The sequence below is a fragment of the Myotis myotis genome, unplaced genomic scaffold, assembly GCF_014108235.1.
Source record: "Myotis myotis isolate mMyoMyo1 unplaced genomic scaffold, mMyoMyo1.p scaffold_m19_p_3, whole genome shotgun sequence".
NCBI lineage: Eukaryota > Metazoa > Chordata > Mammalia > Chiroptera > Vespertilionidae > Myotis > Myotis myotis.
In genome coordinates, this window is record NW_023416335.1 from 178,426,714 (window position 1) to 178,441,945 (window position 15,232).

At 39.7% G+C, this 15,232-nt stretch overlaps 1 protein-coding gene across 7 annotated transcripts in view; it reads left to right on the top strand.

The window, feature by feature from the left end:
• The window catches only part of ITPR2 (inositol 1,4,5-trisphosphate receptor type 2), a 421,971-nt gene that overhangs the window by 324,814 nt on the left and 81,925 nt on the right, over positions 1-15,232 (top strand). For all 7 annotated transcript variants that reach the window (XM_036302046.1, XM_036302048.1, XM_036302047.1 and 4 more), the window contains 3 exons: positions 4,775-4,882; positions 8,320-8,512; positions 10,869-10,994. In XM_036302046.1, coding sequence (XP_036157939.1) covers positions 4,775-4,882; positions 8,320-8,512; positions 10,869-10,994 — 427 coding nt within the window. The remainder of the gene's footprint in view (positions 1-4,774; positions 4,883-8,319; positions 8,513-10,868; positions 10,995-15,232) is intronic.

Here is a 15,232-nt window from a genome sequence, read left to right on the forward strand (position 1 = left end):
CTTTATTTTTTTCAATAAAGATAACTATCCACCAATGCTTTTGAGCCCTCTGCATTAATATATAGGCATCTCTCTGTTCATATATTACATGAGGACTAGTGTTTCTATTTGTATTAATGAGCTAATAAGACCTATTTATTGGTAAAATTATTTGGGCACTGCTTATTAAGTAAGCACTGTGTCCACCCAATATATAAAGCAATTGCTACTACTTTGCTTAATAAAGATTGTTGTGAATTGAAAGTATTTCTAGGACCCAGAGATTTCTCGCCAATGATATTGTTCCCTTTTAGCATTCAGTACTGCTGCCCATGTTCACATTCTCATTATTGTTAATATTGATTGTTGGTTGGATTTTTAGGCCATGCTGTGTAGTGACATCAGCTAATTTCAAGTATTGTTGTGAGGGTCTTTGTCAGGTAACATTGGATATCATAGATGGCTGTCCTTGAATATCTTCATTAGCTGTCTTTCAGTTTTTAATTAGGATTTAAATTAGATTTCTTGGTGTGATGGCTCCCTACAAATGTGCTGTACTCATCCAGAAACTTATCAAGTGTTTTCACCATTGATTTCTAAAGCACTTAATAATAAACTAGAGGCCTGGTGCACAAAATTCGTGCATGGGTACCCTCAGCCCAGCCTGTACCCTCTCCAATCCAGTACCCCTTGGGGGATGTCTGACTGCCGGTTTAGGCCCGATCCCCAGGATCGGGCCTAAACCGGCAGTCAGACATCCCTCTCACAATCCTGGACTGCTGGTTCCTAATCACTCGCTTGGCTTCCTGGTCGCCCCTAACTGCCTCCCCTGCCGTCCTGAACGCCCCTCACTTCTGTGTGCCAGCCTGATCGCTCCTAACTGGCCCCCGCTGCTGGCCAGGTCACTCCCAACTGCCACCTCCCTGCCGGCCTGGTCGCTCCTAACTGCCCCCCCCCCACACCAGGCTGGTCACCTCTTACTGCCCCCCCCCCCCCCGCTGGCCTGGTCACCCCTCACTGCCTCCCCCCCCCGCCCTCTGCTGGCCTGGTTGCCCCCAACTGCCCTCCCACGCCAGCTTGGTCACCCCATGCAGCCTACTTGTTCAGTCTTTTGGTTGTCCCTCACTAACCCCCCTGCTGGCCTGGTTGTAGGCAGCCATCTTGTGAGGGTGTGAAGGTCAATTTGCATATTACCTCTTTATTATATAGGATAGTAAATGATGCTATTTCTTCTTTAGTACCTGGGGTTGTTTTCTTTATTTAGCCATATAAACAGGAGCATGACAGGGAATAATAAGCAAAATGTGGCTACAGAATCCTTGAGATGGAAACATGCTTCTCATGTGGAAGGAATAGTCCGGAGCCCAGTGTGGCCGGGACTGTGGGGAGTTCAGAAAGGTAGGGGGGCCGGTTCTGTAGTGCTGTTGGCCCTGGTGAAGACTTGGCTTTCACTCTAAATGAGATGGCAGCCTTCAGAGGGTTTTGAGCAGAAGAAGCATGATCTGATCAGGAGGATAGCCCTGGCTCCTGGGTTAAGGCTAGACTCTAGAGGACAAGGATGGAGGAGGGAGACCAGTTAAAAGGCTGCTGAAGTATTCCAGGTGGCTCTGACCAGGGAAGGGTGGAAGCGTGAGAAGCAATTTGATGATAGACATAGATGATGGTTATTACTAATCAATCATTGCTCCCTATGCTTTGTCAACAGGCTTCATTTCAAACATCTCATTCTCACTAACCCTTCTTAAGCAGCACTTCTAATTGTTCTAGCACCTCCACTCCAATACATTTTTAAATGACATTAGAAGCTACAATTCATTGATCCTTTCACTTTTTCATTGTCGTTTCTGGCTTCATTTCCTTCCCTATTCAGCTTAGATTTCATGGGTCTATTTAAATTCCTTGCATGGAAGGAACCAGACAGCTGAACCTCTCTGGACAAAAACTCACAAACATGCTTACTGGCCTCATTCACTGGCCTCACAGACATGTGTCCTGGTCTGCACTGGGTGAATTGTTTCTATATAAGGAAACTCTTCCATTTAGATACTAGATCATTCCATTCTTACCTAGTCAAAATGTTGCTCTAGCAAACATCTCTTCTCTCTCAGAAACCAAACAAAGATGATATTATAATACTCATCTTTCAGAAACCCTTCCTTGTATCTTATCCATTTCTCTAGCTACCACCTATTTCTTGGCCCCCCACAATACTTTTCAGGAGTTCACCTCATTGTATTTTTACTTCCTCTATTCCCATTCTTATTTGGATGGAAAATAATACAATATTATTAAATAATAACACAGAATTAAACTTTGTTTCGTGAACCAACCTATATAAAACAGGAAATAGTTTTCTTGAGTGATTTATAAATATTCCCAAAATTCATTTATAAAATAATAGCTTCAAAATGATTTGCTCTAGAGCAGCATTAACCCTTTGCGGTCGTTTGTCTACTCTCAGCCACCACAGCAAGGAACCGTATGAATCTTAACTCTATTCATTCATGTATCAGTTCATAATTTCTCTGAAAGCTCTTAAGTGTCTAAGCGACCTTGTCACGAACCAAAACATTGCCCCGACAAATCGGAGATATCGAAACTCAATATAAACAAACGCGGTCGTTCCACACTCGCCATGCAAAACACTGTGGCGAGTCCGTCGCCTTTTGAGAGTGAAGAAATCGACAAGCTTCAGAGATACTTCGCAGAATTTCAAATAAAGCTTTACAAGTTACGTTTAACTGTAATTAGGCATTCTCGCTTGTTAAGATATTTCAAAATAATACTCCAAAATGGCAAAAAGAAAGTTACCGAAAGAAGTGTACTGCGAATGTGAAAGTAATGATGAAGAGTCTTATTTTGGCACCTTGAATACTGACTCTGACGTAGAAAGTGATAACATTTGTAGTGATTCTACTAGTAGTGACATAGTTCCAGAAAATAATTAATAAATCTTATTTATCCTTCATAATCTTGCATGTTATGTATCACTGCTCTTTCCGTGGAAATTAATTCCGACCAGTACGACACCCATGTCCAAATTTAATACGACCACAAAGGGTTAATGGAATGAATATTTAATTTACCAAATTATCACTTACAAAGATAATGTTTATTTGGCTATATAGACATAGATGATAGAGACCTAAAACCTGGATTATTGTTCTGGAATAGGTTCTGGATTATTGTTTAAAATCTATCTCCATTCTTTGTAATCACAATTTGAATGAACATCCCACACATAATACAGAGACTTATTTATTAGTCTGTAAATGTTGATAAAATACTGAAATGAACTATACTGCTTGAGTTTAATACTGGCTCTATTATTGTCTAGCTATGTTATCACAGACAAGTCCCTTAAAATGCTCTATGCCTTAATTTCCCCACTTGTAAAATGGGGATAATAAGAGTGTCTACCCAGCCCAGGCTGGATGAGCTCAGTTGGTTGGAGTGTCATCCTATACACCAAAAGGTTGTGGATTTGATCCCTGGTTGGGGCATTTACAGGAAGCAACTAATCAATCAATTTCTCTTCTCCTCCCTCCTCTTCCCCCCTCTTCCCTCCTCTTCCCTCCTCTCCTCTCCTCTCCTCTCTTCCCCTCCCCTCTCCTCTCCTCTCTTCCCCTCCCCTCCCCTTTCTCCTCCTCCTCCTCCTCCTCTTCCTCCTCCTCCTCCTCCTCCTCCTCCTCCTCCTCCTCCTCCTCCTCCTCCTCTTTCTCCTCTCTCTCTCTCTCTCTCTCCTTCTTTCCTTTCCTCCCTCTCTCCCTCTCTCTTTCTCTAAAATCAATAAAAACATATTCTTAGGTGAGGGTTAAAAATAAAAAAGAGTGTGTCTCCAGGATCTCTTAGTAGGGTCAAATGAGATCATGTACTTAAGTGTTTAGGACTGTGCCTGCAACAGAGTAAGAGACAGGACCTGTGTTATGAATAAAAGAATTATATGGAGATCTTTGTTACTAGAAGCCCCCTGGGAACTTGAGGCATAAATAGAATATCTAAAAGGTTAAAGACATTTCAAGGTTTCAGGAAATTATTTAATAGAACCATAAAATTGACAGTGAAGGCACTACTAGTTATCTACAAAGTGAGAGAATTAGCCAACAAGTGCTATAGGCATTCAAATGAGAAAGATTACGTCTAGTAACAGTGGTTTGTAATTTATGGTGAGATTTTTGTTTTTTAAATGTCTGGTTTCAATTATAATAAAACTGAGATATGTACCCATAAAGTGCCAGTTTTGATGTGTGAAGAAACAGAAGCATAGGAGTTCAGTACAAACTTGATTAGATGACATAAGAGAAATGCTTCTGAAACACAGATACCCATTTTTGTGTATATAGAAGCTGCCATTTATCGGCACCATTGAACTGCACTGTCACACTGTGGACCGAGTTGTTTTACATGTGCATGTACTTTACATTTATTGTAGGGGATATCAGTTACCTCTCACTGGGATTTACTTTTTCCTGGCACAATTATACAATTATGGAAGATACAACTTTAATCAACAAATATTAATTGAGCAACTACTCTGGACAAGACTTAGTTTTCTCATGCTAAGAACATATATATCCCCAAATAAAAATATAAGACTGATGTAGTAATAGTGGATTCTTGTGATTTCATTGTTTTTGCCTTTCAAATAGGCATGCTTTCCTGACATGTAATTAATTGCCACGAACCCCAGAACTGAAGCTCTGTGTACAAGTGGACAAAGTAATTTCAAAGTTTGTCTCCAGGAAAGGGAGTGGGAAAGGTCTAAAACTTGTTTTCTCTCTCTTTTTCCCTCTAGTTGGCCCGTCACAACAAATTATTACAGCAGATGCTCAAACCAGGATCAGATCCAGATGACGGAGATGAAGCCTTAAAGTATTATGCCAACCACACCGCACAGATTGAGGTAACTGTCCATTATTTCTTGAAAGGGGCCAACTGTGAAAAGATCTATTTACTTTCTATTTCCGACCTTTTTCATAAGTGTTTCCCAGAACAACGAAGCCAAATTGATATAAACGGTAAAAGTACACACTAAAAAATGAGATGTGAGGAGTGATCTACAAAAATCTGAGGCACACAACATTTTTTTCAAAGTTGTCTTTTGTGTTTTGGCCATGACTATTTAAGTTTCCTTTTGTAACTAATAAGGTAGTTTGGGTTCTGTTTTGTTTCGGTCATGGAAGCTTCATCACAGAGCAGTGATGTTTTAGAGAAAAGATTATGATATTATATGTCGGGGGGTCTCCCTTCTCCACGTCCAGCACGGGGGGAGAGAGAGAGAGCGAACTGGTTCTTTGAGTAGAGGCGCTTGGGATTGAGAAAGAAATGAAAGAGACAAGACACAAAAATAGAAGAAGCTGGGTCTGGGTGGGCTTCTGCCCTCTGATGGAGGGACAGACAGGGCCCCCAACACTGGAAGTAAGTTTAATATATACTCGAAGTAACAGGAAGTTACATCACATCTGGGTGGGCCATAATGGGATCCACCCCCTAGCACCTGGGCTGGAAAAGTCAGACTGAGTGGCGTCCTTGCCTCTTGGCTAGGACCACCTCCAGGGCGTGGCTCAGCCTGCGCCCTGGGTTCAGTTGACAATATTTTTAATAACGCCCGTCGTGTCTACCAGTGCGCCCCCCCCCCCCCCACAATAATAGAAGCGGTCATTTAAGAAAAGGTTTCTTTTTAAAAACTATAGAAGGCTTATTAAAATAGAGATCTCTGTGTAAGAAAATATTCGGAAGTGTAAGAAACACTGAAGTCACTAATAAAGTTTTATATCGATAGCATAAACTTGGGATGGTGTAAGAGTTTCCATTTTCGGTATGCAACAGTCAACCTCCCCACCCCCATAAATGAGACATTCTTTAATGGCCGGTGGCAGTTCAGGAGGTGTGGGTCCACACAGACTTATCATGATGTGTTAGAGACCCATCTGGCTGTCATTTACGAGCTATGGTGTCATTCTGACTCTAGTTGGCAGAGCTAATCGGGCAGAAGTAGGTAGAGTGGTAGATGCTTGTCACTAGTAATTTGCATTCAAACATTCATTCACTTTGGCAGACATATTTTAGTGTTCAGCAGCGTGCATGATGGGCATCACTGCTCTTAACTCTCGTCATACATAATCACTAGACCTTATTGTTTACTATTGCCAAACCTTTGGAATAATGAGCGTTATGACCTGTGTCACAGAATGGATCCCTTGCTAGTAGTGATAAACATTAATATTCCTATAGCTTTTGTGGGATGCTTGACCTAATGGAAACTATTAGATGGACCAGCAGCAAAGCGTTGCTTTCTGCATCAGGTGCTTAGGAACCAGAGGCTGGCAAAGTCAGGGAGCTGGAGAAATGGATACAAATAGATCATCAAGCCAGTATGGTTCTAAGAAAGGTCCCAGAAGCCAAAGTGCAAAGCGAGGTGATTAGAAAAGATCAGGAAAAGCCAGGAGAGTGGGTAAGCCAGAGGTGGGGATTGGGGTGTGTGAAAGATGGGGCTATTGTTGAAGTCGGACTTTTATTGGTTTCCTAGCAGTGAGGTAAGATTTAGCTGGAAATACATGAATTCAGTAAACATGTACTGAGCATTTACTTGCTACCAATTCTCATGCTCATTCAAAGACCACCTCATATGACCTGCCCTCTTTTCTTCACAGTATTCGTTCATTTCCCGTCCCTGTGCTCCCGCCACAGTGTGGTCGTTCTGTTGGTTTAATATGCAGTATTGCTTCTTATGTGTCATTTGTCCTCCGCATGAGGCAGGTCCTGGTCATCTTTGTATTTCAAAAACTGAACACTGTATCTGACATATCGCCACAATGATGAATATTGTGGAAAATCAGAGTTTGTCGGTAAGTTATAGACTCAAAGATCCCGGGAAATAGGATAAGGCACCTTGTGGATTACCTGGTCTTCTCACCCGTCCAAGGAGGAATTGCTTTATAATAGCTCTGTAGCTTTCAGTTCTTCCTGTGCTAGAGGCCTCACTACTTCAGGGGGTACTGATCCAATTTGGAACTCTCATAATTAGGAAAAAATATTTTCTGGTAGAGTGCACTCTATGCCTGGTCAGTTGCTCAGTGGTTAGTGTCGACCTATGAACCCGGTCAGGGCACACGCTGGGGTTGCGGGCTCGATCCCCAGTAGGGGGCATGCAGGAGGCAGCTGATAGATGATTATCATCATTGGTGTTTCTATCTCTCTGTCCCTCTACCTTCCTCTCTCTGAAATCAATAAAAGTAATAATAATAATGTCTTCACACATGCAGGCCTTTCCCATCTTTCTCCTCAGTCTTGTTATGTTGGTGATGTCTCACCTCCTGGTTATAAAATAGCTGCACAGTTTCAGGCATCATCTCCTTATACTACCTTTTGTTCTCAGCAGGAACAAAGAATATACAGCCAAAAAGCACTTTTGTGTTAGCTATTTGGTTTTTTGGTTGTTATTATTTTGTTGGTCTCAAAGGCTCTCTACCTTTTTGGAAACCAGATCTTTCCTGAAAGCCTCCCCCTACCTCCCAGATCTCTCCTCATGCCTCATTCTCCAGAAGCAGGTCACATGCTCACCAACACCCCATCAGTGGCAAAGGGAAATAGGCCCCTCTTCTGGTTTAGGCCAGTCTTGATTCATTCTTGGGGGTTGGGCAGCATATGTAAATGTGAACCTTGAGATTTGGTTTTCACAGACCCTTGTTACATGGTAAAACTGTATGAAAATATTTAGCCTGTTTTTTTTTTTTTAATCTAACATTAAATTGTCACAAATACCAAATAAGAAAAGTTAAAAATAATGAATATTTATATATAGGTATATGCTAGAATGGATATTCTACCTACAAAAGGTATGTGTTGCCACGAATAGGGAAATATTTTAATGATATAGAGCACCTTTCTCTGGCCTCATGTTGAGTGGGCCAGTTGTTTCCCAACAGCCCTTTTTAGGAAGGACAGGCTAAGAACAAGACGCAGATATATCAAGTGCAGGGTGTAATGTGATTAGTGAGTCACTTGCTAACTAACACCCTCTTAATTCTCTCCTGTTCTTCATGAAAGTAAAAATGGGGTTAATGGTAATCCAGAAAGAATAAAGGCTTGGGCTTTTGTTATTTATAACAAAGTATAATATTTATGATACTTTAGTCAGTTACTATCTCTTCCTTTAAGAGAAAAATGTAAAGTAGTCCAGTAAAGGACTATCTAGGATACTTCAAACTGGCCTGTTTGTTTGTTTGTTTTTTCATTAACTGAATTCATAAAATGTCTTTAACATACTTGTGAGGAAAAAAACAGTATGCTAAGACCAAGGTGCTAAAGGCTAAAGCGTCTGTAAATTAATGTTTGCAGATTGTCCGGCATGATAGGACCATGGAGCAGATAGTCTTTCCTGTCCCCAACATCTGTGAATACCTGACGCGGGAGTCCAAGTGCCGAGTGTTCACTATGACCGAAAGGGATGAGCAAGGAAGCAAAGTGAACGACTTCTTCCAGCAAACAGAAGACCTCTACAATGAAATGAAGTGGCAGAAGAAAATCAGGAGTAAGTACAGTAAACGAACGTGGTGAGTTTGGGGCGTCGTGGTAGACCCATTGGTACTTTGGGATACGTGACACCTTCAGTTAAACTGGTTTTTAATTTCCTGCCATCTGATGTCACTGAGATCTCCTACAGCCTTAAGAATATAAGCTCCATCTATCTTCTTGGCTGGAGCCAAGACTCCTGCAGCTTCATGCAAACAGAAACCTCTGACTTAGGTCATCTTCCAGTGCTGATCCTATAGTTTTATAAATATTATGAAATATAAGGTTGCAATTGTATGTTTCAACTGTTGAACAGCTGCAGGTTTGAAGTCCCCAGATGGGCCCTGACTGGCCTTACCACTCAGTGAATGGCATGGAGATGCCAGTGCCCGCACGCTCGTCCTCTCTCCCCTCAGGATCTTAGGATGGAGCGGCTTGTTTCACGGTTTTCAGAAAGCCTTTCTTTGCCTATATCTGTACATTGCCAAATCAAACTAAAAATTTTGTGATGCTTGTATCCTAATAGAAATGTTGTCATTTTAAAGTTAAAAATGAGCATAATGCCGTTCCCATGACTTATTTCTCAGGGCTCCAGTCTACTTGGAAATACTCAATTTTCAAATTTAAAAATTTGAGAGTTTAAAATAAAATTTAATTTTCCCGTGTAACTAATATCATGAGCTTTCAGCAAAAATTGATAGAAGGAAACTCTTGATTAGGTCTTTTTTGTCTTTTGAGGACGTTTTCCAGACAAGCAGGCTTATGTCCTCAATATCTCTATTCAACATTGTGTCCTCATTCTAGTTTTCTAGGAATTTTAACGATTGTGGTTTTCTAATTTGAGTGGAGCCTGAGACACACCATCTTTGAAGATAAGGTGGCAGCATGCATTGCCAGGCTTTCCTAGCAGAATATTTGAAAAAAATAAAGAAGTTACTCTCCCATAGCATTTTACTATGTAGAATCTTATGAAGTTCAGAGAAAATTTTAGGTGTCCAGAATACATATGAATACTCGACATTTTTATTTGGGAAATTTGAAATATATCCATTTTTATCCTTGACAAAAGGTAAATTGAGTAATGAACTAGTGTGTGTAGGGTCTGTGCCTTTTTTGGATAAATATTTTGTCATTTATAAAAAGAAATCTTCAAATAACTTCCAGTATATGTTTTACTTTTAAACATTGGAAGCACCTTATTGTGAGGTTATAGATAGAATCTAATTCATTTGATGGGTCTATTACCAATGTCTGCATCAACCTCTTCTAATTTTACCTTCATATTCTGCTTTTAACAATGAGGACTCCTCATTCAGGAATGTTGGAGATGCAGATGTTTACAGTTTATGATACATTAGTAACTTCATATCATAGTTAGTCGTAGCCTATCCTAGTGTTGTTGAAATGCTACCTTCCCAGAGAAGGTGACACTGTGTATTGAAGGGTAGTATAGTTTATCAGTAAGCAACAGACCCCAGAGATTGGAATTCACAGAAAATAATTTGAAAAGTTTATCATTTTTATTTGAAAATTCATGTGCTTTCCCCCTTCAATTAATTCCATATTAAGTTAGAGAATGGACAAGACCTGAAAGTCATGTGGTCAAACTTACATGCATTACGTATCTGCTCAACTAGTTTGGAGTGGTAGAAAAAAAAGGTTTTTGTTTCATGTAAATTGTATGCAATAGATGCATTTGCTCTTTCTTTTCTGATGACAAATACAGAGTTCCTTTTCTGAAATTATTCAGCAAAGCCATTGTCACTTGTGGGTAGTGCTTATTGTATTTTTCACTTTCCTCTTCTGTTGCAAACCCAACAAGTTCTTGTAAATCACTAGTTCCCAAGAAGTGCCATGCTATTAAGTTTCATAGTTTCAGGTAGCTGTGTCTGTGTCATAGGAATTTTCATCAGAGATCTAAATGTGCCAGGGTTTTGTTTTTTTTATTTGACTTTAAGGCATTGGCGTGGGACAAATATATCAGCTTTCTACGTTATATAGCAGTGTGTACCATTCCATTAAAAATGACCTCAGGCAGCTGCTGACCTATCTTTTCCCTAATCTTCTCTAGGGATATATTAGAGAGAATTAATACAGAATCACCTTTCCTATCCATCATTAGCAATTGCAAAATTACGCACCTTTCTACAATGGTTTGGTTGTGAATTGGCTAAAAGATGAAGGAATCAAATAGGAAACTCCTTCATGGTCTTGATTATAAACTTTCTAAAATAGAGCATATTAAGTGTTTATTTAAATATGCTTTATACGAGTTTACAAAAATGCATTTAGGAAAATGTTATTTCAGTAGGGTTGATGTGTGGAAACCAAAATTTATTTTTCTGTTCTATCCCTTTGCACGTCTTCCTTACTAGATAACCATGCCCTGTTCTGGTTCTCGAGACACATATCCCTCTGGGGGAGCATCTCCTTCAACTTGGCCGTGTTCATCAACTTAGCTGTTGCCCTCTTCTACCCATTTGGGGACGATGGAGATGAAGGCAAGTGCTTGTCTTTCTTTAAATGATAAATATTTTAAAGTTCTAAAATAACACTCTCAATGCATTTCTTAGCTATTTAGAGCTTCAAAATAATAATGATTTAATTCTTACTAAATCGATTTTTCTATAGTTGCTGGAAGTAGAGAATTATAGTAAGTGGCATAGGTAGAAAACTATGGTCAATATAAATGTTATTTTGCAAAAACTCATATACAGAAGAGCTATGGTACATATTGATAAATAAAGCACTGAAAATTGTTATTTCTACCTATTATTGCCCAAAGCAGTTTTATATATCATCATATCAATTATATAAATACTAGAGGGGTGGTGCACAGGTATCTTATCTGTTCATAGACTTATTGTGAGACTTTAATGAGGTGTTATGAGTAAAGCATTCAATAAACCTTAGTTGTTACAGATGTTGTTAGAAGGTCAATGTTACTACTACACAGGGAAGCCCACTTGATGACCAGTGACAACTTGCCAGGAGCACTTGGAATCAACTTAAAGATGAATTAGTTGATCATTAATATTCCTTCCAAAAAGTGCTAAACAAATTGGATAAAATGATGGGGACATAGTAAGAACACAGCATCCAATTTGAAAGGTCTCCCAGTGGCCAAACCTGAAACACTTGAGAAAAAAAAATATTGACAATATTATATAATGACCCATAAAACTCCAGGAATCTATGTTGATAGTGAGAAGAAAAATCTGTTAATCAGGGAGTAGTCTCTCCCTTCAACCAGAGCAGGAATTAAAGGGGATTCTTAAGGGGCAAGTGATTCTCAGAAGATCATCTTATAGGGCCCTCCACCCTCCCACCCATCTGCAGATAATCTCTTTTCACTGTCAGGCTTCAGGAGCTCTGTTTTAATTTGTTTAGGAATCCAGGCCTTGTTTGTGTGGCTGTAGGCTTGTTTTGTTTTGTTTTTTTGATTTGGTTAATTGGTTTCTTTGTTTAGCATATGTTTCTCCAAAGAAGAAACCTGTGCGGAAGTTGAGATATGAGGCTAAGCTGGGCGTGGCTGAGGCAGCAGCTGTTGATGCCAGGGAATCTCCTAGCTGTCTGTTCGGAAGTTGAACAGTGCATGCCTACCATCCCTGCCCAGTTCGGCAAAGGTGGGCTAGCTAGTGGAGTAAATTGTTGTTGAGGGAATTTCTTATATTCAGATAGCATGTGATTTTTAAAAAATACATCATATTCGAATGTGGATGTAGTTCTTTTTCCCCCTAAAGTACTTTGTGTTAAAGAAAATAAGTTTCTCAAGGTGATTTTGATTCATTCGACTCAGTTACAACCATTTGATGGAATATGGCTATGTGCCAGGCACTATGCTAGGCCCTAGAGATACAAAGGTTGGTGAGGCTGTCCTTTCTTCAAGGAGCTCATGGTCTAGTGAAGGAGTGGAGAAAGGAGTAGAACACAATAGTGAAGACCACCTATGGACTTATGGATGGATGTCTACTTTGGTTGCAGTGAGGTGGAGAAAACAGAAAAGTCTTATGAGTCTATGTGGGAGGCAGAGGATCAGAGAGAGACTGGAAAGTAAGAGCAGCATGATCTGTATGGGAAACTATAAACAAGTCAGTGTCAGGTAGACAGGAGATTTCCAGTATGTGAATTAAACCGAGGTCTCTAATTTTGCTATTTGAAGTTTCTTTTTAGAGGATAAACTTTATACTTTCTAAGTTTTAAAAATGTATAGAATGCATTCTAAATTTTTTTCATTATAAAAGCAATACATGCTTATTATAGAAATCAATACAAATATAAATTAAGTAGAGAAGACAGTCCCCCTTCCCATCCTCATTGGGTAAATGTTGGTTTGACAGTCTATACGTCTTCTCTAGGGTTTGTCAGAGGATTTTGGTTTATATATGTACTAATGTCCTGGTGCATGAAATTCGTGCACCGGTAGGGGGTGGTGTCCCTCAGCCCGGCCTGCACCCTCTCCAATCTGGGATCCCTCTCGCAATCCGGGGCTGCTGGCTCATAACCGCTCACCTGCCTGCCTGCCTGATCGCCCCTAACCACTCTGCCTGCCTGCCTATTTCCCCCCAACTGCCCCCCCCACTGGCCTTCTTGCCCCTAACTGCCCCCTCTGCTGGCCTGATCACCCCCAACTGCCCCCCCACCAGCCTGCTTGCCCCCAACTGCCCCCTCTGCTGGCCTGATCACCCCCAACTGCCCCCCTTGCCAGCCTGATCACCCCCAATTTCCCTCCCTTCCTGGCCTAATTGCCCCTAAACCACCTCTGCCTCGGCCCCGCCACCATGGCTTTGTCTGGAAGGACATCCAGAAGGTCTCCTGGTCTAATTAGTATATTCCCCTTTTATTAGTATAGATTTAGCATTAAATCTTCAGCTAGAAATCAATGATTCTTCTTACAAAATATGATTATAAATTATTGTCAATTGACAATGCTATAAATTAATAGCCATTTTATATAACTTTTAAGTTTATTTATTAATTCACAAATACATATTTAGCATGTATTTAGCATACTTAGCTATTTATTTAGCATGTACCTTAAATATGTTCAAGATACCATGCTAGTGCTATGTGAATTCTTTCACTAAAGGGACCAAATGCCCAGTTTTAAGTGCATGGGTATAATTATTTGTTTAATCAAAAGGAAATCTCAGCAAGCCAAATACTATCTGAGAAAAGTAGTCAAAATGTGATTAGGCGATTAGGCAATTCATGACAATGCAGAGTATGACTACCAGAGTCAAAGCTGAGACTTCACATAACACATTGAGTCATTACTTATAAATTATACTGGAGTCCAATGTCTGGCTAAATGTGTAAATGTGTAAATTGTTAAATGTGTAAAGATGTTGGCAGTTTCAGAGTATAGCTCCACAGCTTGGGGAATTTGTAACTGGAGATTTAGTTGCTTAAAACAAGATCACAGATTATTTTGATTTATTCATTTAATCAACAGATATTTATTTGTAACTGCATGCCAGGCACTGATAGACCCAGAAATGGTCCTCGCCCTTACAGAGCTTATGTTTTGATGGTGTCCTGATAAGCATGATAGAAAGTTGAAGGCATTATTCCCTCCATGGCTCTTTGAGATCTGTGAAGTCAGGGCAGTTGGTGGTCAGGCTGTGTGCTGTAGACATAGAGTGCTTCCAAGCCAATATCATAATAAACATGAGTTGGGTGCCCATTTTGTTAGTGTTGCCAGAGGACAGGAATTGAGGGTGATTTCCATAGCAATTTACCCCTTTCTTCATCTCCCAAGTGATCTTATCAGATCATAAATTTGGTGAAAGGGCAGATCAAATCTCTCCTCCCAACTCTCTTTCATCACTGCTTGCTTTAAGAGATAACATGATAAGAACAAACATTGCAAAAATAAACACGTCTAAACCAGTGCTGTTTCCTATCTGACTTTTTGTTTTGTTTTTAATGTCTAACAGGATCATCCTACCTACTTTTGATCTTTTAGCACTCACTGTGAACTAAAGGCTTACACGAATTCATTTCAGGAGTCCAGATAATCCCATGGTTTTGATGGTAGCACAAAAGCTCTACACACCACAGCCCTGTGGTGTTTTGATGCAGAAATTAATTTTATAAATTATAAAGAGGTGTGGCCAAAAGAAGCAACTAGTAGAAAAATCTCCCTTTTGTTGTTTCCCCTCTGACTTCATCAGCCTGTTCACATGTTTGAGGTTTTGGCATTAATCTAATCAGCCCAAGAATGTTGCCCCTTAATTTACTTCTGCAAACTTGGCACCATGTGATCTTCAGAGAGGGATTCCTTGAATCCACATGTCAGTGCAAACGTCAATGAAGTGTACTTCTTTTTCACAGAAAAATATTTTTAAACACCTTTTTGGGCAATTTCGAAAGAAATTTTGTTTGTAATAGAATTCCTTTTTAAAACACTTAGAACTTTTGATTCTGATTATTTAAATAACTTACCAGTTTTTTAAGAACTTGAATTGACCTCTAAACACATACACGCACACATATTCATATATATTCATGCATCTGTATACACACACGTATGTTTTAAAGTTAAAACTTGTGTCTATTTTATTAAAGACTGGATATTCTACATTCTGAATTCTTTAGAGGAATCTATAATATAGAAACTTGATAATAATAGAACCTGACAGAGTATGAGTTCAGTGGAAAAATACCAGATTTCACACGATTTAGTTGTCTGTTTAATGGCCATTAATCGTAACGTTTGAATTAAGGTTCCCAAATG